Raw genomic sequence first — 26252 nt, forward strand, 5'->3', positions numbered from 1 at the left:
TGTTCAATATGGTTCCTCTTTTCCATCTGCTGGTTTTTTAAAAAAAGAGAAACCTTGAAGATCATGGATTTTGTTTTATTTAGAGAGGAGCTAGTCCCAAGTTGACCTACCTGACCCAAATGCTACAGCCAAGCAACTCAGAGGTGCCAAAGTTAAACAGGAGGCAGAGTAGAGAAGCTTGTTCTGTAAAGGACTTAAAGCTCCTGTTTATATAATCAGCTTACCAGTGCCCGGGTAACCAAGACAAAAGATAAGATAGTCCCTGCCTTCTCCCATTTCCTTCTGGCTTCAGCACCCTTATAATATCTTCTCAGGGCTGACCCTCCTGTAATCTGATTTCCATCTGTTCAAAAATAGTCAAGAAAGGGAAGGAGAAAAGAGAAATAACAGAAAATATGACTTGCTGCACGTGCAACCATGTATCCCTGCCCCCCGCCCCCCGCCAATATGCTTATGTTGTACAGAAGACTGTTGATACAGTAAAACTTAACTGTAAGTCAAAACTATGCAGAAGAAGGATTGAAACACTCATTTCTTTGTCTAAAATATTTATCAGTTCAGTTCAGTTCAGTCGCTTAGTCGTGTCTGACTCTGCGACCCCATGAATTGCAGCACGCCAGGCCTCCCTGTCCATCACCAACTCCCGGAGTTCACTCAAACTCACGTCCATCAAGTTGGTGATGCTATCCAACCATCTCATCCTCTGTCGTCCCCTTCTCCTCCTGCCCCAATCCCTCCCAGCATCAGGGTCTTTTCCAATGAGTCAACTCTTCGCATGAGGTGGCCAAAGTACTGGAGTTTCAGCTTTAGCATCATTCCTTCCAAAGAACACCCAGGGCTGATCTCCTTCAGAATGGACTGGTTGGATCTCCTTGCAGTCCAAGGGACTCTCAAAAGAGTCTTCTCCAACACCACAGTTCAAAAGCATCAATTCTTCAGTGCTCAGCTTTCTTCACAGTCCAACTCTCACATCCACACATGACCACTGGAAAAACCATAGCCTTGACTAGACAGACCTTGTTGGCAAAATAATGTCTCTGCTTTTCAATATGCTATCTAGGTTGGTCACAACTTTTCTTCCAAGGAGTAAGCGTCTTTTAATTTCATGGCTGCAATCACCATCTGCAGTGATTTTGGAGCCCAAAATATAGTCTGACACTGTTTCCACTGTTTCGCCATCTAGTTCCCATGAAGTGATGGGACCAGATGCCATGATCTTCGTTTTCTGAATGTTGAGCTTTAGGCCAACTTTTCACTCTCCTCTTTCACTTTCATCAAGAGGCTTTTGAGTTCCTCTTCACTTTCTGCCATAAGGGTGGTGTCATCTGCATACCTGAGGTTATTGATATTTCTCCCAGCAATCTTAATTCCAGCTTGTGCTTCCTCCAGCCCAGCATTTCTCATGATGTACTCTGCATAGAAGTTAAATAAGCAGGGTGACAATATATAGCCTTGACGTACTCCTTTTCCTATTTGGAACCAGTCTGTTGTTCCATGTCCAGTTCTAACTGTTGCTTCCTGACCTGCATACAAATTTCTCAAGAGGCAGGTCAGGTGGTCTGGTATTCCCATCTCTTGAAGAATGTTCCACAGTTGATTGTGATCCACACAGTCAAAGGCTTTGGCATAGTCAATAAAGCAGAAATAGATGTTTTTCTGGAACTCTCTTGCTTTTTCCATGATCCAGCGGATGTTTGCAATTTGATCTCTGGTTCCTCTGCCTTTTCTAAAACCAGGTTGAACATCTGGAAGTTCACGGTTCATGTATTAAGCCTACCCAATGTTTTTAAAAACTTCAAATATTGTTGTTTTTATTTCTAAACTTTCAATTTGGTTTGTTTTTATATTTTTTTATTTCCATCATGAAATTTCCTATATTTTCACTTCTTTTTCCTTTTCCTCATTGATCCCAGTGATAATAACTGTGATAAAGTTCTCAGCTGGTAACTCTAACTGTGATAAAGTTCTCAGCTGGTAACTCTAGCACCTGAACTGAGTATTTAATGATTATCTTTCTTATGAGAATGGGTCACATCTCATGAGCCTTTATAGTTTCAGTAATTTTGGATTATATCCTAGAATTGTGAATGTTATATGGTGGGGATTCTGGATTCTGTTGTATGCCTTCAAAGAGGGATGGTGTTATTGTTCCAGCAGACAATTAACTTGGCGAGACTAAACCTGCAAACTCTGTCATGCCTACGAATGGGCAGCAGTTCTGTTTATACTGTTGTAAACAGCCAATATGTGTGGGGTTTTCAGAGATTAGCCAGAGACTTGGATAGTCTTTGTGAACTGATTTGTATATCCTTTGCTGGCTCTCTCAACTCTAAAGTTTTTTCTCACTCTCCAGTCCCCTGGTTGTGGCTCTCTCCCCCTGCTTGCTCCAACTGAAAGTGCTGACTCCAAAAGAATTGCACAACATGAGAATTGTGAGTTAAGTTGTATTTAGGGCAAAATGAGGAGAATAGCCTCAGATACTCTGAGAAACTGCCCCAAAGAGGTAAGGGGCAAGGCCAGTATATATGTGATTTTGGTGAAGGGGGAGTACATGCAATAAAGCACATATTTTTACAGAAGGTTCTGCTAGTCTCATGGCTACTACTAGTCAAAAGGAGCAGACATCACCATGAAGGATTTTAGTGTTTTTCTGATTATGAGGAAATGCAATAATTGGGCTCATAAAATCACCTCCTGAATATATCTGACTATCTGAAGACCTGTTCTGATAGTTTTTTCCAAAGCACAGAGTGCCTCATTTCTGGTGTTGAAGATCAGCAGCTGTAGCAGCTCATAATTTACTCCTTTTAGAAGTAGATGGTAAGTGCCAAGTCACCTTTTGTAGGTGACAAAAGACAGAGCTTTCTATCACAAACAAGTTGGAAGTCCTATTAGGTAGAGCTGGCGAGGTGAGCACAGGTCATCAGAAGCTAAGATGTCCCAGCTGGCAGTGTGGACTCACCCCACCGTACTTTCGATGTTCCTTAGCAAATCAAATTTCACCATAAAAAAATTGTCAAAATACAAGAAAAAGGAAAAAGTAGTCAGAGAACCAAATGACTTCAAAATTCAAACAAAAAATAGCAAGAACTGAGAAGCACAGTCCCAACACCAAACATCTGTTGTAGTCCCAACAGAAGTCTCTCCTTCTGGGGAGAGAAAAGCCTGGGCACAGAGCAAGGAAGGGCCCTTATCTTTTCATCTTCCTCTCAGCCCTTACAAGTCCAAATCCCAGCTGCAGACTCTTTTCAAGGAAGCAGGGTCTCATCAGTTAGAAAGATTCAGTTCAGTCCAGTTCAGTCGCTCAGTCATGTTCCACTCTTTGCGACCCCATGGACTGCAGCATGCCAGGCTTCCCTGTCCATCACCAACTCCCAGAGCTTGCTCAAATTCATGTCTATTGAGTCAGTGATGCCATCCAACCATCTCATCTTCTGTTGTCCCCTTCTCCTTCTGCCTTCAATCTTTCCCAGCATCGGGGTCTTTTCCAATGAGTCAGTTCTTCCCATCAGGTGGCCAAAGTATTGGAGTTTCAGCCTCAGCATGAGTCCTTCCAATGAATATTCAAGACTGATTTCCTTTAGGATGGACTGGCTTGATCTCCTTGCAGTCTTAGGGACTCTAAAGAGTCTTCTCCAACATCGCAGTTCAAAAGCATCAATTCTTCGGCACTCAGCTTTCTTTATGGTCCAATTCTCATATCCATACATGACTACTAGAAAAACCATAGCTTTGACTAGACGGATCTTTTTTGGCAAAGTAATGTCTCTGCTTTTTAATGTGCTATCTAGATTGGTCATAGCTTTTCTTCCAAGGAGCAAGCGTCTTTTAATTTCATTTCTGCAGTCACCATCTGCAGTGATTTTGGAGTCCAAGAAAATAAAGGCTCTCACTGTTTCCATTGTTTCCCTTCTATTTGCCATGAAGTGATGGCATGAAGTGATGGGACCAGATGCCATGATCTTAGTTTTCTGAATGTTGAGCTTTAAGCCAACTTTTTTACTCTCCTCTTTCACTTTCATCAAGAGGCTCTTTAGTTCGAATGATTAGGAAACATCAAATTAATCAGAAGAGTGCAGGCAAGAGATAATGAGAGGGCAAACAGCAGAGCAAAGGAGGAGAGAGCTTAAGTATTCTGTCCTTGGAAATGCGATGTGCAATAATGGGGAGTGAGGAGCAGAGGTAACTCCCAGGTTTCTGACTGGAAGGCAGTTTTCCAGTTGGGTGGGACAAGGACTACTTCAGGGCAACATGCCAGGAGACAGTGCAGGAGAATCAATACGATAGGATTCAGTTTTATGCAAATTGAACCACAGCACTTAAAGCCTATACAACACCACTTAGTATCAATATCCTGTCACAGTCTTTAATAATCATTTATCTGTTATTCTTGTGTCCTCAGATAAGCTGCAGCCTCCTCAGGGGCATGTACTATTCTATTAGAACAGTGCTTTATACAAAATGACAATAATATAATAGTTATTATAACATAATAATAGGAATAATAGCTATCATTTGCATGCTTACCAGACAGTTTTCTAAGGGCTTTGCACATATGAACTTATATAACTCTGCCAACAATCATGTGAGGGAGGTCCTTTCATTATTCCTGTTTTATAGATGAGGAAACTGATCTTGTCCAAGCTAACATAGGTTGGAGTGATTTATACTCTTTGAGTTGCATGGAACTTTGTTGCTGAAGACCATGAAAAGCACGTAATGTTCTGACGACCATAGCATTAACTGTTAGAAGCTAATATCTTGTCTGTGTATTTATCTAGGGATCACTGTGGTGTTAGTCTTGAAGGCATTACATTTCTGGGTACCAGATATTTGAAATTTTACTGTATCAGTTGATGAATGTTGCATATTGCATACCACACTAACCAATATCCACTTATTTCAGTTAGTTAGCCATGACATTTGTTCCATATTTCAGTTTTATAACAAAGGGGAATATTTTCTTCCTTAGACTGTTAGAGAAGACGAAGACATGAGTGAGGAAGAACCTGATAACAATGAAGATGATATTGATAACATTCTCGAAGATGAATTTCCAAAAGATGAGGAAGTGATGAGTGAGGAAGAGGAAGAGCAGGAAATTGATGCTCTCGAACGCCTGAGGGGTGAACTCGGAGAAAAATTTGAAGCAGATATGAGTAATTTACAAATAATACAGGTTATGACTTTTTCATAATTCAAAAATTAACATGTGAGAAGGAAACAAAAGAAATTTGGTTTATTCCTTGGTTTCTTTTTAACATTTCAAAAGAAATGTATATTTTTAGGGGTTAAGTCCCTGAGTACCGCTTACAATTATAAAAACTAGTTAATAAATCAAGGGCAACACGGAAACCGCATAGGGTCAAAAGTTTTAGCTACCACCACAGAGTCACCTGGAAGTTTAAAAGTATTTGTTTTCTAGACTGAAGTAGTCTATGCACTGTGACTGAATACTACCAGCCTCCTTCCCACTAAAAATATTTGGTTTTATGATTTTTCTGATCAGGAAGAATTTGAGAAGTTTTTGATACCAGTAATTCTCATTAATGGATCTCGGAAAATCCACATTGTCCAATACACATTGAATACAAAACTGAAACCACTAGTAGAGAATCGTGCAAGCATTTTTGAGAAATGTTATCCAATATCATCACGCCTTGCCCAGAAAATGCTCAGCTTTACCTACAAGTATATAAGCTCATTCGGCTACTGGGACCCTGTGAAGGTAATATCAGCAAATGCATCTGAAATTCACGTTTCTTCTTTTGTTTCTTTTTGAAGTATGTCTAAGAAGAAGACAGCGGATAATTTTTAAAAACTGTAACCATTATACAGTATTCTTAAATAGCTATAAAAATATGTGTTGTTGTTTTGCCTTTCTGAAGTAGGAGAAGTACTTGAAGGGTTTAAATTCCTTTCATCTATTTCTGTAGAGATAATTCAGATCAAACTTGGTTCTAACTCTGCAGCAGAGGAAGTTCGTAGTAGCAATATTTTCAAACTAGACATCTAGTGAGCTGAGCTTCAGCACTAATTTGCTATTTAGTTTTAGGCAAGCCATTTAAATTCTTTGATTCTGTTTCCTCACCTGTAAAGTGGGAGAATGCCATCAGGCCAATGTGATCAAATGCAAGAATATGAAGTCCTCTGGAAAGTGTGAGATACCAAACAAAATGTGCCTTTAATGTTCATCACAAACTTACTGCCAAGTAGAATATTTTTATGTAGTGTGGACAAACATATTTGATGTAATTGGAATTCAGTGACTTCAAATGTGGGATGATTTTCAACAAATTTTAAATAAGAACCTTCTAGCTGCTGTTCCAATCCCGGGGAGCAGAGCAGTGAACAAAACAGGCAAGGTTCCTTTTGTCATGGGCTTTATATGATAGCTGGTTTGGAGAGGATGAACAGGCAATACATGAGTAAACAAATAGGTTCTAGTCAGGTTGTATTAAGTGCTAGAAAGACAGTAAAGAAATGCCTTGTAAAGGTACACCGACCCTCTCGACCAGTGCACCTTCCTATTTCCGTCAGTGAAGCAGCACAGAAGTAGAGCGGAGAAAACATGGCTTCCGGAGTCAGACTGCGTGAGTTGAAAACCACGGCTTCCTAGCTGAGTGACCTTGGACAAATTACTGAACCTCTCTGAGCCATTCCCATTTGCACAATGGGAATAAGAATAGTTCCTACCTCACAATATTATTACAATTATTAAATCAGTTAGTTATTGGAAAGTGTTTGCAACCATGTGTGGTTTCTCGTGAGTGCTCAATTAACATAAGCTGTTATTATTAATGGCTTCCCTTGTGGCTCAGCTGGTAAAGAATCCGCCTGCAATGCTGTTATTCATATATGTTCATTACATATTGGTGGTTGAGTCGCTAAGTTGTGTCTGACTCTTGAGAACCCATGGGCTATAGCCTGCTAGGTTTCTTTGTCCATGGGATTCTCCAGGCAAGAATACTGGAGTGGATTGCCATTTCCTTTTCCAGGGGATCTTCCTGACCCAGGAATCGAACCCAGGTCTCCTGTATTGCAGGAGATATGTATATAATATGTATATAAAATTATATAATATACATATTTATGTGTATAAATAATACATATATAAAATATGTATAAGTAGTTCAGTTGGTAAAGAATCCACCTGCAATGCAGGAGGCCCCAGTTCTATTCCTGAGTCGGGAAGATCCCCTGGAGAAGGGATAGGCTATCCACTCCAGTATTCTTGGGCTTCCCTTGTGGCTCAGCTGGTAAAGAATCCGTCTGCAATGCAGGAGACCTGGGTTTGATCCCTGGGTTGGAAAGATCACCTGGAGAATGGAAAAGTTAACCACTCTAGTATTCTGGCCTAGAGAATTCCATGGACTGTATAGTTCATGGGGTTGCAAAGAGTTGGACACGACTGAGTGACTTTCACTTTTACTTCATAATATGCATGTAAAATAAATTACATGTATGTATGTATAAATACATACATTATAATAGTATAAATACATTATAATAGTATAAATACATTACAATAACAATATATATAATATATACATAATATAAATATTATATATGTTTTATATATAACATATATAATAAAAAAAATATACAATAGTATAAATTATAACATTATAACAGTATACATACAACATTATAATAACAATGTTGTTATTAATATGTATTACTCTTATTGGTCACTGATAAAAAACATTTTGGAGGAAGGGATCCAAAATAGAGCAATATGCATATTACTTGAAACCTTCTTGGTTGATACTGATACAGTCATTTTCAGTTTTACTTAATTGTTATATTAATATCTTCTTTACCTTAACCATAAGGGTGTCAAGAGAAATCTTTTTAAATATCATGCTAAAATATAGAAACATTATGACAAGTCCCTCCATAAATAATCAGATAAAATTAAGCATGTATTAGGATCATTTAGCGGAGAAGGCAATGGCACCCCACTCCAGTACTCTTGCCTGGAAAATCCCATGGATGGAGGAGCCTGGTAGGCTGCAGTCCATGGGGTCGCTAACAGTCGGACAGGACTGAGTGACTTCGCTTTCACTTTTCACTTTCATGCATTGGAGAAGGCAATGACAACCCACTCCAGTGTTCTTGCCTGGAAAATCCCATGGATGGAGGAGCCTGGTGGGCTGCCATCTATGGGGTCGCACAGAGTCGACACGACTGAAGCGACTTAGCAGCAGTAGCAGCAGGATCATTTAGAAAGCTTTTGAAAAATCACAGTCACACCCTAACTGTCTCTTTGAGATGGGCAAGAGAGGGGAAGAAGCAGGCAAAGTCCGAACCCTATTCAAGGGCCCATGTCTGAACATAATTAGGACTGCACAAAAATGTCTTGTGAATAAATGAGTGCATGGTCATAGGAAGGCTTTAAGCATATAAATAATCATTTTTCAGGGCTGTTGGGAATCTTTCCAGGTCCTGACAATTTGATGTTTCAGATTTGATGACACCTTGGGTATTCTGACCTATAGAAGAGAAAGATACATGGTAGATATTTTGGGAAATAGCAGAAACCATTGCAAGAATTCATAGTTAATTTGGGAATTTGAAATGGAATCATTAAACTTTCAGCTTTTCTTTTACTACCAAACATAAGAAATAGAGCAGACATTCCCACCCCATCCCTAAGCTTCTTCTTATCCCTAGCAATTACACTCAGCCATGAACATCACTCCAGCCCCAAAATGATGATGCTGATAACTCCATTTACCTGTGACAATTGACCTGGTGTAACACTAGGTGTGTGTGATAGTCGCTCAGTTGTGTCCGACTCTTTGCAACCCCATGGACTGTAGCCCACCAGGCTCCTCTGTCCATGGAATACTCTAACTCTAGGGGAGAAGCAATATTACCATACCATTGCCCACCTACTCTGTCAAGTCCAGGGATAACTGATGCTGGGCCATCTGATGATATAAAAAAGATATCCATTAATTACCCGTTTATCATCATTACCAGTGCAAAGACGTGAGACCAGTCCTTCCTCTCCATTCCATACCAATACGTTAGGCTGCTGTTTTGGTGTATTTTTCCCTTTTGTGGCCGCTATTCATATTTATGTGAGTGGGATTTTGTCTGTATAAAAACGTAAAAGAGAAGTCAGTGAGATTTGTCTGACCAGTATACTCCCAAAGATATCCCAGGACTCCACCTGCCATATTGGGATACCATGCTGCCATATTGGAATACCACATACTTTAGCCTATCCATGCTGTCTTACTGGAATGACATCTTTGGACAGCAAATTAGAATTCTGTATTAGTCTGCATATGTTACCATATTGGAATACCACAGACTTTGTGACTTAGATGACAGAAATGTATTTTCTTACTGCTCAGGAGGCTGGAGTCCAAGATCATGGTGCCAGCAGGGGTGGTTTTTCTGGTGTGTCTCACTGTGGCCATTCCTCACTGGGTCCTCAATGCTTTTCCTTTGTGCTCATGCACTCCTGGTGTCTCTCTTCTAAGGACCCCAGTTCTCTTAGATTAGAGCCCCATTCTTATAACCTCATTTAACCTTTGTCATCTCCTTAAAGGTCCTGTCTCCAAATATAGTCACTTTGAGGGTTAGGGCTTCAAACCATGATTTTAGGAAGGCACATTTCCATACACAACACCACCTTAGGAATGGACCTGTTTGTGTAGATAAATTGGCCCATGAATATATCCGAACACCTTTACACACCTTGGCAGAAACATTCAGTATACACTAAACACATTATAAAGGAAGTAGAACTATAATTGTCAGAAACTGAAACCCATTAAAGAAAAACATTTATTGCATGTGAGTGTAAAATAACTTGTTCTTTTTACACAGTTTTTTAATACCAATATTCAATTATAATTAGTTTTCTTGTTCTATAAGAAAGATTTTTACAAATTTGTTCTTAGAAATATATTTTGGGGAAATGCTGTTTAAAATAAGGCTAATTTGTTAATTCAATTGTGTATATATTGCAGCTACATGAAGGAGAGACCATCAAACCAGTAGAAAATTCAGAGAATCCACTTCATCCTGTAATCCATCGTCAGTATATTTATTTTTTATCTAGTAAAGAAACTAAAGAAAAATTTATGAAGAATCCAATCAAATATATCTGCCAACCCAAACCTAAGCCTACTATCCCCATTAGGATTGCAATTCTGGGGCCTCCAAAATCTGGAAAAACTACAGGTAAGGGTGTGTCTGCCTTTGCTATCCTTAAGCATATAAGAATCTCCTGAAAATGAGAACTTTTTTTTTTAAGAAACTATCAAAACTGACTCAGTAAGAGGCAGAAGAACTAAACAGACCAATAACCACTGAAGAGAAGGCATTCAAAAATATAGCCCCACTCCAAAACAGGCCACAATCAAATGGTTTTAGAGGGAAATTATGTCAACCTTTCAAAAATTAAAAATTCAAGAGATACTTTCTGTGATTGTATAAGCTTTTCCAGAGCAAGGGAAATGAAAGTAAGCTGTCCAATTTATTTTCAGTTTTTTTAAAATAATTAAAAAGGTATAAATACAAATTCATTTTTAAGTATGACCCTGATATAAAAAAACTAAACAAAGATAATATAAGAAAAGAAATTACAAACTAATATTATTTATATATATAGTCAAATAATAGTATATTAAGATTTTATTTGATTAAAAATTATATTTAAAATTTATAAATATAATCTACTGTATTAATAAGTTAAAGAGTGAAAATTCAATATCTTAATCATTGCTGATAAAGGCATTTAGTAAACTATAATGTTTGAATTTTCTATATATTTTTTAAAGCAAGTAGTCCAACAATAGGTGAGTGTGGTATTTCAAAATGACATGATAATCACATGACTAGTGGTTGGTCACAATGAGAATAAAATGGGAAAGGATAGATACCGGAAATATTTAAAAGGAAAACAGCAGGACTTAATGACTGATGGCATAGAAAATGAAAGGGAGGGATTAGGTCAAATATTGATTTGTCACCAGAAATAATAAAAGAGAGTTTCGTGTTTTAGCTCTTTAGATGGAAAGTGTATTTTAATGTACATTGACATTCAAAATAAGATCCTCCAACACAGCAAAAAGTAACATGTATACAGTACAATCAGATTTCTTGGTCTTTGTCAAAATAGAGGCTAATTTTTTTTAACAGAATCCCAAATTGTAAAAGTTTGTTTTTATAGCTGAAAAATAATGGGTCTGACCCTAGTGTTTGTGGCAAAGTTGAGATGAAGGCTTCTGCAGCCCTCACAGGGGCATCCCTCCCAGTGGCCCTAACTGTGGCCAGTTAACCTGCATTCCCCATGGGACCAGGTGAGTCTCAATGTCCTCTACACACGCTGTCTCCAGTGTCCTCTATACACCATGTCTCCAGACCATGATGAGGCAAGGTTTGTAGACTCCATCAGAGCACACCTGCATTTAACAGTAACTGGAAACCACTGGGCTTACCAGGCGGCGCTAGTGGTAAAGAATCTGCCTGCTGATGCAGGAAACATCAGAGACGGGTTCGATCCCGGGGTTGGGAAGATCCCCTGGAGGAGGGCATGGCAACCCGCTCCAGTATTCTTGCCTGGAGAATCCCCATGGACAGAGGAGCCTGGAGGGCTACAGTCCATAGGATTGCAAAGAGTTAGACACGACTGAAGCAACTGAGCACGCACACACACAGAAGCCTAATCTATGGCCTCATGTAGCAGAAGCAGAGGCTGTGGCCGAGTCCTCTTTCAGCCAGTGGCAACATCTGTGTGCCCTTGGACAAACCATTCCATTTCAGTGGGCTGCAGTTCTTTCACCTGTAAAACTGGAATTTCAGTACCCACTCTCCACACTTGATGGAATAATTGAAAGTATCAAATAAAGTCACAGAAGAAATACTGCCTTATAAACTGTAAATGATTAATAAAGTGTCAGATACACCACTATCACCACTATAATTTTTAGAAAATAAATTTAAAAAATTATGTCCTAGAGGCTTGAGTGCACTTAATTGTATAGGGTAAGTTATCCTGATTGCAGCCTGAAGTCATAAGTGTATAGATAGGGAAATGGGTTAACCCAATAACACAAGAACATTGAATTGTTATTTTGGATATAAAAAGACCAATATTAATAGTACACACAGGATGCCTTATAAAGCTCTCAAATTTTTTGCTACCTTGTACAGAAGGAAAAAACACTTAAATGGTTTGGTTATGGAAAAACCTAACATAGTTGGCTCATTAACCAGATCTGTCAGCCACATACCTGAAGTGCTAATAATGATTGACCTTTGAATAGTATTAATTCAATGAAGTGAAGTGAAAGTGTTGGTTGCTCAGCCATGTCCGACTCTTTGCAACTCCATGGACTGTAGCCCACCAGGCTCTTCTGTTCATGGAATTCTCTAGTCAAGAATACTGGAGTGGGTAACCGTTCCCTTCTCCAGGGGATCTTCGCGACCCAGGGATTGAACTCGGGTCTCCAACATTGCAGGCAGATTCTTTACCGTCTGAGCCACCACCAGAGAAGCCCATTAATTCAATAAAATGTAGCTATTTTAATTTTTGAAATTTCTTTGAGGAATGTGAAGATCAACTTGCTGCTGTTGTCAGTTAACTAGAATCTGGAACTAAGGTTAACAGATGGGTTTGTGAAACAGAATAAGTTTAAAATTTTAATGTTTTTCAGTTGCCAAAAAGATTTCAAGTGAATATGGCTTAAAGTGTTTGTCGATAGGAGATGCTTTGCGTTATGTATTAAACAACCAACCAGACACAGAGCTGGCACTTATGCTAAATTGGCATCTTCATAAAGGAATGACGGCACCTGATGAACTGGCTATTCAGGCCTTAGAATTATCTCTGATGGGAAGTGTATGTAATACCGCAGGGTAAGTGGGGGCCATAGGGGTGGGAGAGAGTGGGAAGGAGTTAAATCTTTAAGAAATTACTCATTGGAATTAATTAAAATACCTTAAACAGAGTTTAAAGCTCTTGTAAAGGGTGTGTGATCTGCTTCTCAAAGTCTGGGCACCGATATGGTTGCATATTAATAATTTAATTTTTGGTCAGGCTAAAATTCAGCTTAAACACTCACAGGCCAACTTCACTCCCTGCAGCAACTCCTGAGTTGTCCCAAAGTCTCCAGGTTTACACAGTCTATAGGAGACCCATGTGACTTCTATAGCCCAGGAGAACTTCTCACTGCCCGATGGAGTGATGAAGGTGTGGCCTTCCCCTTCCCCCAGATGGTACTGGTCCAATGGAGACAGTCTCTCACCGGTCCAGTCTCTGCACAGGTAGCAGCGCCCCTCCCTTAATGCTGCGTTTGGACAGGAGAGCCCTGTGCTTGAACTGGTCTTCAGTTTACACTCCTCTACTCAACCATGACTTCCCCAGCTCACATCCAGTAGAAAGTAAGTGTGTTAGTCTCTCAGTCGTGTCAGAGTTTTTTGCGACCCCATGGGCTGTAACCCGCCAGGCTCCTCTGTCCATGGGATTTCCCAGGCAAGAATACTGGATTGCCATTCCTTTCTCCAGGGAATCTTCCTGACCCAGGGATTTAACCTGGGTCTCCTGCATTGCAGGCAGATTCTGAGCCACCAGAGAAGCCCTCAGGGAAACCACCCAGTAGTAAAAGCCCATAAAACCTAAGGCCCTGCTCTTGAGCTCAGATCATTGACTTAAAATCTTGCTGAGTCACGCAAAGTTGTTTTCTATCAGGAACCTCCTTGCCCTTCCCTACCACTGGTCCTTAATCAAGTCCGTATCAGTTCTCCTAATTCCTGTTATGGTGGGGAGCAGATTCTGGAGTGTTGAGTATCCACCCCCACCCACAACCCCATCCCACCAAACCCCCCCATCCCCCCTGCAGAGAAAGTCCTGGGACTTTCTAGCAAATTGAGTTACCTCCTTCCTGAAATTCAACTTTGCATACAAGAGATCTTACTGAGGGCTACTATGGACTCACAAAAGTTTTATTTCACTTTAATACCAGGACAGTGACTGCCCAGTCACCCTGAATTTCCCTAATCCCGAGGGCCTCTCAAGTGATTCTTCACAGGACAAAGAAGTTGAGCCATTAAAAAACCAACAATGGCAGCTGCATACATTCTCTAGTTGGCTTTCGGGCTCTGTTAATTAATAGTCCTCTCTGCCATGGGATGTAGGACTAGTTAGTGCCTAAGTCTGGAGAGCACCAAGGTAAGATGAACCAGCCCTTCCTGGTGACCAGCAGCCAGTATGCCCAACTTGGCCCCACAGAGTCGGTTTCCTGACTTAGAAATTTGCAGATAGCCTTCATTCATCCTGTCAGTTTGCTGATGACACTCTTTAGCTTAGTCTGTTGGACTAACAAATTCTGTATTATTTCTGCCTAGAGGATTGATGGGTCCAGATGGAATGGTTCTCTCCAGAGACCACAGGGCTCTCTCACCAGCTCTTCATCTCCCCTTCCACACCCAGCCTCCTTATAGAATTTTACTAGAAAATCAAGTTTAGAACACAATGTTTCCCATATTTGCTTAATCTCTTGCTAAAATACTATCAATTATGCAGGGCTTTTTTTAAATTTTAAAACACTTTAATGTACTTAAAATCTTGATTTACAAGACATCTTATCTTACACTGACCTTTCTGTACAAAAAATTTTACACAATTTGCTACAAAACTACAATATTAAGATCAGAGTTGGGTAATTCTTCCCATGTCAGGCATTCTATTATAAGGAATGTGAATTAATCTGCTAATTGCTTTACACACTTGATCTACAATCTTTAAGATAAATCTAAGGGTTAAATAGGGCTTCCCTGTTGGCTTAACTGGTAAAGAATTCGCCTGCCAATGCAGGAGACACAAGAGACGCAGGTTCAATCTTGATCCTGGGGTCAGGACGATCCCCTGGAGAAATAAATGGGAACTCGCTCCAGTATTCTTGCCTGGAAAATCCCACGGACAGTGTAACCTGGCGGGCTACAGGCAATGAGGTCGCAAAGAGTTGGACATGACCAAACATGGGCATACACACACAAGGGTTAAATATCATTATTTCACTATTATATTTAGTATTTACTACTTTACTGAAAACTGAGGCTCAGAGAGGTCAGACCCAGTTTCAAATTTAAGTCTGTGTGCCTCTGAAACCTATACTCTTCCCACTGTCTCATGCTTAGACTCAAGTGCTCTGTGCTGTGCTTAGTTGCTCAGTGTTCTGACTCTTTGTGACCCCATGGACTGTAGCCCTCCAGGCTCCACTGTCCATGGCGATTCTCCAGGCAAGAATACTGGAGTGGGTTGCCATGCCCTCCTCCAGGGGATTTTCCCAACCCCGGGATCGAACCCAGGTCTCCTGTATTGCAGACAGATTCTTTACTGTCTGAACCATCAGGGAAGCCCAAGAATACTGGAGTGGGTAGCCTATCCCTTCTCCAGGGGATCTTCCTGACCCAGGAATTGAACCGGGACCTCTTGCATTGCAGGTGGATTCTTTATCAGCTGAGCTGCCAGCGAAGTCCCTCTTCCCACTGTTTCATGCTTAGAATAATAGCACCAATTAAATAACACAAGGTTCAAGGTATTATGTGTAATATCTCTCAAAGTCCATCAAAATCTAGCTCTATGATGCTAAGTATATGAGTCAGAGCTGTGTCTGTATGTATGCAGCCCTCTTCTGGCTCTTGGGCTGACTGGGATTCAAAATACAGAGACAAAGGGAGTTCTCTGGTGACCTAGTGGTTAGGATTCCAAGCTTTCACTGCCAGGGCCCAGGTTCAGTCCCTGGTTGGGGAACTGAGAGCCCACAAGCTGCAAAGTACAGCCTCCTAAAAATGTATATGTATATATATAGAAGAGGGCAAGGTGACAAGGTAAATCAAGTTCCGTAAGGAATGGTATGGGGCTAATCCTAAAGACAGACTTTTTCTGGAAGACAGAAAGGAAGGTCTGAGAGTAAAGAAATCTGGAATTTTAATTTTCATATTTCTCCTTACTAGTGTTGTCATTGATGGATACCCTGTAACTAAGTATCAAGTGAGTCTCTTAGAAGCTAGGTCAATCATCCCCATGATTATGTTTGAGCTGGATGTGCCTTCCAAAGAGATTTTCAGAAGATTGCTCCTGGAAAAAAAAAAGGAGTCAAGGTAATGTATGTGATGAAAACAATGATAAAAGAGTGAACATTAATAATCCAGAAGCAGCAGCAGGTTTTTGACAGCTTTTTCCATTTCTTTTCTGTTCCTCTCTTAGTTTGCCTTATCCATTGCACAACAGCTCACAGATTATAGCTGTCAAGAACTCAAGGTACCGCAAAAATATTGGTGAGATTAGGCAATATTATGAAGTACAACATCAGAACTGGTATGTGATTGATGGCTTTCACAGCAAATGGTGGATATGGAATGAAGTCATTAAGAAGGTTAAAATGGTGAATAAATACATGCAGATATATATGGAAAGAATAAAAGCAGGTAAGAAGACCTATAACTCTAAAAACAAAAAAATGTGAATTTGAAGTCTACGCATGCCTGACTCATGTTGCCATAATTCATTCAATTTGAACATTTGTTCCCTTAATCAGTATTTAATGAACCTTAGTCAGTATTTTAAATGCATATTATTTCCAAATTATTGTGGGCATGTACATTTGTTCTAATAAATGACTGCCTCTACTCAAGCTGTCATATACTGAATGTCCATGTGAACCTATTACATAAAACAATACATGGTCTCTCACTAGAAGAGTTTATAATGTTTGGAATGCCACATAAGAAGCTAGTTTCAAGAATGGTAGTTATATGAGGGGAGGGGTCTGTGGTGTGACACTTGGCAAAGTTTTGTTTAGGAATCTAGAATTAGTTACTGTGAACTATTTACATAATAAAATTGTATTATTATATAAATGTTGATTGTCTTAAAAAATATTACTTGAACATAGAATTTTTTTTAATCTATATTTGGAATCCATGAAAGAAAATGATTGTATACTCCTAGAAGTTTCTTCATTTTTCTCCAAAAATACACAAAACAGACAGAAAGTTATCAAAAAAAAAAAAGAAAGTTATCTAGAACTCATGTCTCTAAAAAGAACGATGACACCAAAGACTTTGTCTGGAGGGGTTTCACAGACATCTGATGACTTTGACTTTGGAAAATAGGGAGAAGGTACTTGGAGGTATGAGGGATCAACGTGACAAAGAGAATATTGTACAAGGGAAAATGCAGTGAGGATTCTGATCATAATGGCATCATTGAATCTTGATTTGCTTCATTATTTGGGCATCCCCAGTATCTCTGGTTCTGTTTGCCTGCAGATTATAAGGCTTGAAGATAAAAGTGCAAGTGAAAAGATAAATGAGTTTTAGAAACCCACTCCCAATAAGTTCTGGATAGCATCACACTAGTAAAACATTCCACAGCTGACTTGGAAAGAAAAACTTGTGCCTCATTCATCTTGTTGTTACCCTGCTTCACCCTTCTTGCCTCAGACTTGGTTGCCTGAGAAGAGACTCAGGATGAAAAGCTGTGTGCAGAATCTTTATCAGGAAGTACTCTCAAAAGTGGGCTTCCCAGCTGGCACAGTGGTAAAGAATCTGCCTGCCAATGTAAGAGTCACAGGAGATGTGGGTTCAATCCCTGGGCTGGGAAGATGCCCTGGAGGAGGAAATGGTGACGCACTCCAGTATTCTTGTCTAGATAATGCCCATGGGCAGAGGAGCCTACTGGCCTACAGTCCACAGACTCGCAAAGAGACATGACTGAACATGCATGACACTCAGGAGTAGAGTTGACAGATTAAGCAAATAAAAATATAGGATACCTAGTTAAATGTAAGTTTCTGATAAATGACAAATAATTTTTTAGTCTAAGTATATCCCAAATGTGGTATGAGACATTTTATACTAGAAACTGTTCATTGTTTATCAGAAATTCAAACTTAATGGGGCATCCTGTGCTTTATCTGTCAACTCTAATAGGGAGAGACACCGAGGCTAGTAGACCTGGCAGAGGGAGACACTAGCCTGCAGTGTGGTGGAAACAGAGGCCTTGGTAGGCCCTACAGGGAAGCACTGCAGCTGGGATGGACCTTGAGAATTTCCCAAACTGAGGGGAGAGGCCAGGCTTTATATCCTCGCATTGACTTGTATAAAGGTCACTCTGGGAGGGAGTATATACTGAACAGGGGCAAGTCCCAGTGCAACTACGAGCCATCAACACAGATATTTTCAGCAGCTGGGGGATGGGTGCATCAGCCCTGATGAGGGATCTTCATGGAGCACCACGGTATCCACCATGTTATTCCAGATACACATGCCTCTGCCTGGAAGAGTTTAATTAAAACTGTCCTCCTACTTTTCTGCTTCACCATCTACCTGGTAATCTGTATCTGACTGTTTGAATTTAGTGTTGATTTAGTGACCAATTTATTCTCACTAATGAGATAGAGCAAGGTCAGGACCAGAAAACCAGAGATTCCTTCTCATTCTGTTGCATTCCAGAAAAAGACAGATAGACATTGTCAGATGTCATCAAGAATACCCCAAGAATCAGAAAAAGACATTTGAGTGTCTTTTAAGACTTGAAATGATTTGATTCTAAATGATCCTGTCACAAAACCTATGAGGTGAGGTCAGCACATCTGAGCTAAAGAGCAACACACAATTGTAAAACTATAGTGCCATTTAGTATGATATTATAGCGCTATACAGTATTCTTTACCAACACTATTATTATACCATAATACTGTGCATTATAGTACTTTAGAATAACAATATTACACCATTGTAGCATTGTAGTAGTATAATATTCTTTGTAGGAAAGAACCGTCTTAGCCTTTTCATCTGTATCATATACAATAGATGGAATCATGGATTAGTTTGTTTATTGCTTCATAATAAATTATTCCAAAATTTAACAGTTTAAAACAACACATACACACTCCCTCACAATTTCTGTGGGTCAAGAGTCCAGGCACAGTTTAACTGAGTCTTCTGCTTCAGTGTCTCTCACAAGGATACAACCAAGGTGTTGGCCAGGATTAAGGTCTCATCTGAGGGCCCTACTGGGAAAGAATATACTGTCATACTCATTCATGTATTGCTGACAAGAGTTTGTTCCTTGAGGGTTGTTGGACTTAGGGCATCAGTTTCCTGCCAGCTGTTGACCAGGGGCCACCTTCAGTGCCTTGCCATATGGACCTTTCCAACATGGCAGCTTGCTTTACCAAGTGAACAAGACAAAGCAAGAAAGAATGCCAAAAGAACAGAAATCATAGTCTGTTGTAACTGTTCTAGTTACCCAAGGCTGCCATAGCAAATTACCACACACTGGATAACGGAGACAATAGAAATGTATCCTCTCACAGTTCCAGAGGCTAGATGTCCAAAATTAAGGCATTGGCAGGGCTGTACTCACTCTGAGGTTTCTAGGAGAGACTCGCTTCCACGCCTTTCTCTTCATGTCCAGCATTGCCACGAGGCCCCTGCATTCTTTGCATATAGACACATCACTGCAGTCCTAAGGGTCAGTTTTATGCTTACACTGTCACATAGCAAACTAAACTATGATTTATGCTTCATAATTTGAGTTAGCATTAGACGTTCCTTGGAATACTTTAAAAAAAATTTTTTTTTCCACTGGTGAAAAGAGCTATTAAGAAAATATATCAGGATCAAAATTTACTCATTATAACTAAGATGTATAAAGAAGTAATTTTATTTTCTGTAAAATCTAATACTGCTTTGGAGTCTCCATTCTAGTGGAGTCCTGGGAAGACAACTCAAACTTATGCATTGAATGAACTTGGGCCTTTCTTTTTAAATCGACTCTTTAGGGTAAACCTAGTCACTTTTGGATTAAATGTTTCTTTCTATTTCTTGGATGCCATCAGGGAACAGGGAGAGCTTTATGTCACTAACATTGTGTCAACAAACTATATGTACTTCCTGAAACCTATCTCACAGAAAAATTTTAAATATGTAGCAAATTCATGTGTATGTGTGTAAGTGGATATGTATATATATGTGTGTATGTGTATATAGTATATAACATAAATAGTTTATAATAGCTAAGAATTAAAAACAACCAAAATATTTATCAACAGGTAATTGATTGAATAATCTATATGTACATTTATACAATGGAATACTATGCATAAACTAAAAGGAATTAGGTAAATCATATAAACTGAAATGGAAAGATGTCAAAGGCTATAACTAACTGATAAAAGCAAGTTGCAGAATAAGATTTACAGTATAGTGGCATAAGCATCCTATCTGCAAAAAATATATACGTGTGTATGCAAATGTATAAAAAAATCTGAAAAAGATACAAACTCAACAGTGATTATCTCTCAGGAGGGATGCTGGATTGAGAGGATGGACATATGAAAAGAAACTTTTGCTCTTTACTCTGGGAATTTTACAGCGTTTACTCATTGGTATAGTGCTAGCATAATTGAATTTATTTTCATTTTGAAAATGATTGTGTTTTCTGTGAAAATATATATTTATAACAACAGTTAATTTGTTAATAATAGGAAAAGCCGCCTGCATTGACAAGTTATGTATCTCCCCTGAAGAACTGATTTCTCGCCTGGGTGAATTTGGACAGTTCTGCCCTGTCAGCCTGGCAGAATCATATGAATTAGTTGATTGTTCTTCAAATGATTCCTTGGAATTTGCAGCAGAGTTCAGAGGGCACTATTATAAAATGAGTTCTCTAGAGAAATTGAATGTAAGTTTGTTCTTAACTCCAAATATTTACCAGGGAAAGAAAATACCTGTCTTAGAATTCATCAGACAGGAAGGGGTGGGCACAGCTGGGAACACCAGGCGCTGGGGACCAGGGACCCCATTTTCGGAAACTGTGATCCTTGGGTTCAATAAGGCAACTCAGAGGCCAGTCCTAAGACTGCATCCCAAGACATATTCTGGCACAAAGCAGAAGTTCAGGGTCGGTGATGGCCCCTCCACCTGGGTCAGCATAAGAGGTGGGGAGACCCAAGGGCAACCCCAACATGGAGGGGATGCTGAGCATCTGAGCTCAGCCCTGGAGTGGGCATCCAGGACATTCCATTCAAAGGTGCAGAAGGGAAGTCAGAGTCAGTAGAAATGACTCGCCTGTGCTTTCAACTTTCTTCTATCACTTTATTCTCCTGGGTACCTTATGCTTCTATTTAATGGAACAGAATATAGATTTGTTCCAGTATTCCACTGACCATAATATGGTGACATAAAAAGATTGTAGTTGAAAACTAATCAGGTGTCTCTGAACATTTTATTTTCCTCTGAAGAATCTGAATTTTTAAAATCACTTTATAAAGAAGACATTACTTTCTTTCTGTTTATTTAAGTGATAATCACAGAATTTTAAAATTGGAAATGACATTAGCAACCATGTGCCTGGTCTGCCCCCTCCATTTTACAGTGTGATAACTGAAGCTGGAGAAGCTAACTCACCTGCCAAAGTGCACCCTCTAGTTAGTAATACTGCAGGACAGGCGGACAGCAGGGCAGGGGACTACGCACTCCAGGGTCTGGCACATAGTAAAAGCTCAACAAATGTTTTTCAGTATAGGTGGATGAGTGAGTGAGTGAAAGCATTAAAAGGAGAGAGACTGTAAGTGACATCACTTGCAGGTATTACTGTAAGGAACTTCCAGTCAGGGAAAGAGTTACTGTAGTGCAGAAAGCTCCTCTCAGATGGTCTGCGGGACTGAACATTGCTGCCGAAAACGGGAAGAGCAGCAGGAGAGCCTCAGTGGGTTTTTGTTGGCAAAGTATTCCTGTTTCAAACAGTCATGTTGCTGTCATCTTTTTTTAATAGAAATTTTTGGACAATCCAGAATTCTACGTACCTCCGTTAGCACCTCATCCACTTCCACCTACCGACATGATCCCCAAGAGGCTGACACTGTCAGAGCTGAAGAGCCGGTTCCCTAAGTGTGCTGAGCTCCAGGGTTACTGTCCAGTGACTTACCAGGACGGCAGACAAAGGCAAGTCCTTGCCCTCATGTGAGTACAGGCCAATAGCTCTACTTGGAATAAGTGGTCTATACGACAATCGTAGCATTTTTATCAAAAGGTCACTATTGTTTAACTGGAAAGTATTCTTTTTCTTCCTTGAGCTGTGATGATAGAAAAATAAAATGTTTATGACATTTTATTTACATAGTTGTCATTCCTGTTGTTCAGTTGCTAGGTCATGTCTGACTCTTTGCAACCCCATGGACTGCAGCACACCAGGCTTCCCTGTCCTTCACCATCTCCTGGAATTTGCTCAAACTCACTGAGCCAGTCATACCATCCAACCATCTTATCCTCTGTCACCCCCTTCTCCTCTTGCCTTCAGTCTTTCCCAGCTGCATATTAATGATACAATACATAGTTGTTTTTGTTTGTTCCTTTGTCTTTCAGATACGAAGCCCTAGTACCTGGTAACATTCACTATGCTTTAGAATATCGTGATCGTATATATATTTGTGAGAGCAGAGAAAAACTTCAGAAATTTTTGAGGTGAGACCATTCACTAAGTCACAAATATTCATTGAATATCTATGTTAAATGCACTATCCTGGGACAGAAAGATACGTGAGTTTACACACACTCATAAACACATACATATATGTACACATATACATACACACAGGTGAAAGGGGCAGCCTTTACCTACTGCCACACATTTCTGTCTTTCACAAGAAGTTGGAAACCAAATTTCTTCTTATGTTTATCTGATTTTTAAACTTTTGTGACTGATTCAGTTTTTTTGAGGGGGGGGCTTCCCCATGGCTCAGATGGTAAAGCATCAGCCTGCAACATGGGAGACCCAGGTTCCATCCCTGGGTCAGGAAGATCCCCTGGAGAAGGAAATGGCAAACCCACTCCAGTATTCTTGCCTGGAAAATTCCACAGATGGAGGAGCCTGGTAGGTTACAGTCCATGGGTTTGCAAAGAGTCAGACACCACTGAGCAACTTCACTTGCACTTCAGTTTTTTCAAAAATGACAATGTGGATCAAATCATAAAGGAAACGAGGAAAGTGAAGTCGCTCAGTCATGTCCAACTCTTTGCGAATCCATGGACTGTAACCTACCAGGCTCCTTCGTCCATGGGGTTTTCCAGGCAAGAATACTGGAGTTGGTTGCCATTTCCTTCTCCAGGAGATCTTAAGGACCCAGGGATTGAACCCAGGTCTCCTGCATTGTAGCCAGATGCTTTACCGTCTGAGCCACAGGGAAGTCCATCAAATCATACATGCAGCTAGAATTTGTGCAGTGGTTTGTGACCTCTCATGAAGCTGTTTGAGGAAATTTAATAGTAAAAAGAGAAGAGACATTAGTTGCTGAAAGGAACATAGGATTGAAGGAATAAGGTGGTTTTTCTCTTTTATCTTCTTTTTTCCAATGGGAAAGAGATAAACATGTTTAAATGCAGGTACATGGGAAGGATCTAATAAAGGAAATGTCATGAAGGCGGAAGAGAGTTATCTCTCTATTGCTACTTAAGATTTCTGGAGACAGGGTGGAGTAGGCATCCAAAGAATGTGTGGAGATTGATCTTAGGTGGGAGGTAAGCTCTGCCATGGAGAAAGCAACCTGTGTGTGATTCTGCTTATGGTGAGCAGCCGAGGACTTTCTATTCTGAAGACTTCTCTTTTTATAGCCTGGCACCTTGTGTTGGGGGGGCGTCCCTGAGAGGGTTACTAGTGTGAGGAGAATTGTAGTACAAGATAAAAACAAGGCCAGCATAGGAGTTGCTTCCCTTGTGGCTCAGCTGGTAAAGAATCCGCCTGCAATGCGTGAGACCTGGGCTCGATCCCTAAGTTGGGAAGATCCCCTGGACAAGGGAAAGGTTACCCACTCCAGTATTCTGGCCTGGAGAATTCCATGGACTGTAAAGTCCATGGGGTTGCAAAGAGTCAGACATGACTGAGCGACTTTCACTTTCACTTTTCACGCAGAAGTTACGTGCGGAATTGAAGTATCTTGTCAATTCAAAATAAAAGTGTGAGGATAAAAGTATATAAAGAAAGTTTCATACAGGTGCTGTGAAAAGCAAGAACACTGAGAAGCGGTGAGCAGGGCTAGGGCCCCAGGTGAAGTTGGTGGTCATGAATTTCTAGGAGCCTCAGTCTTCCTGCTTCTGTATCATTTTCTCCACTCAAGAAAAATGAGTAATGAACATTATCTTTTAGTTGCCTTGTGTACCTATCTTCCTGTGTAGACACAATGAAGACATTTGTGATCATCCATTTAATGGATTTGGTATTCGTAGGTCGCCACAGAAATACTGGAATCAGAAGCTTCCTTACAAACTTCCCCCATTGAAGGAACCAATGTCTCTCACCAGCCTGCCTTTGCCTGGATATCTGGAACAGGTTCGCTCACATGGGTTTCTCTGTTTAGATATTAGAAGACGACAGCTATCTCTCCTTCAAAAATCATTTTTATTTTGGTAACAATGAAATTAAAGGCAGAGTGTCCTGAGTTTAAGCTGCAAATCCACTTTTAACCTATTTTGGTTTTGAGTAGTTGTGAAAATAAAATGTAAGGAAAGCCCCCCTTTTCATAGCTAATTCCCAAATAACTGCACTAAAGAGTGCAGAAGAAAGAGTAGGATTGTAGAAAATTATTTACATTTGACATATAGTTTGTTTCTTATTTGGAAATTTCAGTGTCTGTAGAACTTTTCTGTAATGTGAAATATGCAAATTCAGTCTCTGAGAAGTTCCCCCCCACCACCGGCTTGAAAGAGTTAAGATATCACCACAACTGAACCACCAAATACATATTTTGCCCAAAATCTGGATGAAGCTATCTACTCAAGTCACTCTTATTTCTCTAACACTTTCTAAATATAGTCAGATGTATCAGTCACCAACCACTATTTAAAAGGCCTTTTAAAAAAATTCTATAAAACAGATGCCCAGAGCACAATTTCATATATTTCTTACAAATTCTTAACCAGTTTTTTTTTTTTTTCCATCTCCCCTAGATGGTTAGCTTTTGATCAAGTTTAATATCAAAAGGGAAGAGGACACTCACCCAGAGAAGAGTGTCTTCCTCTTTGCCTACTCGGGGCCCCAGAATCTTGACTGTAGTGGTAACTGTGGTCTCTGGAGTTCCCGGGTAGGTGGCCCAGGGTCCTGAGTAGAATTTGGCCAATTCTGAGCAACGGAAGCAGAGATGGACCAAGACAACTAGGTGTCTCCTTCTTTCAACTATTTTTAAACAGAAAATGTCAAACATATAAAAATAGAATTGCATAATGAAACCCATGTATCCATCACCTACCTGGCACTAAGCCAATCAATAGTTTAAAATTTTTCCTATTCAAATGTATTTTGTGTTTCTTTTCTGTAGAGCTAAGTGCCCACTCTAGTACTCTTGCCTGGAAAATCCCATGGACAGGGGAGCCTGGTAGGCTGCAGTCCATGGGGTTGCTAAGAGTTAGACACGACTGAGCAACTTCACTTTCACTTTTTACTTTCATGCATTGGAGAAGGAAATGGCAACCCACTCCAGTGTTCTTGCCTGGAGAATCCCAGGGACGGGGGAGCCTGGTGGGCTGCCATCTATGGGGTCGCACAGAGTCGGATACAACTGAAGTGACTTAGCAGCAGCAGCAAGTGCTCATTGAACTATCTTTTTAAGCTCCATCCTCAATCCTGAGGAGGCTATTTGAAGCAAAGAATAGCCTCTATCTATTTGCCACAAGAAAAGAAAACAGACTCAAATTACACATAATTCGTTCCCTACCTGCAGGGTATTGCAACTGCTCTAATTAAAGCCATGAATGCAGCGGGATGCTTAAAGCCCAAATTCCCCTTCTTAAGTGTACGGAGATCTGCGCTACTTTATATAGCACTTCATCTGAAAGGTATGTCTCTTTTTTTGCTAGAAATGACATGCTACTCAGAACTAATTTAGCACTAATTGTGATAAATAGGATTGTCAAACTGGGTTGGTCACTTGCGTGCTGTGTGTGTGTGTGTGTGTGTGCTGGTAGCAAATATTTTAGCAAAACTGAGTTTCTAGTTTTTAAAGCAGGTACCATGAGTAACATAACCAGCTCTCAATAATCCACACTGTATTATTCACACCATAATAATCCACACCGAAGGTGAATAGTGACAATTATGATCTAAAATAGAATAATCCCCAAATCTTATTTGGGATTTAGATATCTTCTCGGTCAAACTGTGCAGCTCAATCACACACATAGTTCTCCTTCTCTTTAATGATGCACTAACCTAACAGAAAACATTC

The 26252-nt window shown here is 40.0% G+C and overlaps 1 protein-coding gene and 1 long non-coding RNA gene across 4 annotated transcripts in view; one reads left to right on the forward strand and one right to left on the reverse strand.

Moving 5' to 3' along the window:
• The window catches only part of AK9 (adenylate kinase 9), a 123846-nt gene that overhangs the window by 93276 nt on the left and 4318 nt on the right, over nucleotides 1-26252 (forward strand). The window contains exons 32-42 of the mRNA XM_070376484.1: nucleotides 4973-5179; nucleotides 5510-5728; nucleotides 9990-10203; nucleotides 12681-12882; nucleotides 15982-16128; nucleotides 16235-16455; nucleotides 20523-20719; nucleotides 21812-21981; nucleotides 22402-22500; nucleotides 24259-24361; nucleotides 25749-25863. Coding sequence (XP_070232585.1) covers nucleotides 4973-5179; nucleotides 5510-5728; nucleotides 9990-10203; nucleotides 12681-12882; nucleotides 15982-16128; nucleotides 16235-16455; nucleotides 20523-20719; nucleotides 21812-21981; nucleotides 22402-22500; nucleotides 24259-24361; nucleotides 25749-25863 — 1894 coding nt within the window. The remainder of the gene's footprint in view (nucleotides 1-4972; nucleotides 5180-5509; nucleotides 5729-9989; nucleotides 10204-12680; nucleotides 12883-15981; nucleotides 16129-16234; nucleotides 16456-20522; nucleotides 20720-21811; nucleotides 21982-22401; nucleotides 22501-24258; nucleotides 24362-25748; nucleotides 25864-26252) is intronic.
• Nucleotides 1-26252, reverse strand: part of LOC138989158 (uncharacterized) — a 40946-nt gene that overhangs the window by 9754 nt on the left and 4940 nt on the right. Inside the window, exons 2-3 of one of the 3 annotated variants that reach the window (XR_011465368.1) lie at nucleotides 25029-25204; nucleotides 7632-8495 (exon numbers count right to left, since the gene is read on the reverse strand). This is a non-coding gene — a long non-coding RNA (uncharacterized lncRNA). Of the gene's footprint in view, nucleotides 1-7631; nucleotides 8496-21980; nucleotides 22113-25028; nucleotides 25205-26252 lie in introns of those variants that run through there. The other 2 variants (XR_011465367.1, XR_011465369.1) reach the window with 2 other exon arrangements.

This window comes from Bos mutus, chromosome 9 (genome assembly GCF_027580195.1).
Source record: "Bos mutus isolate GX-2022 chromosome 9, NWIPB_WYAK_1.1, whole genome shotgun sequence".
NCBI lineage: Eukaryota > Metazoa > Chordata > Mammalia > Artiodactyla > Bovidae > Bos > Bos mutus.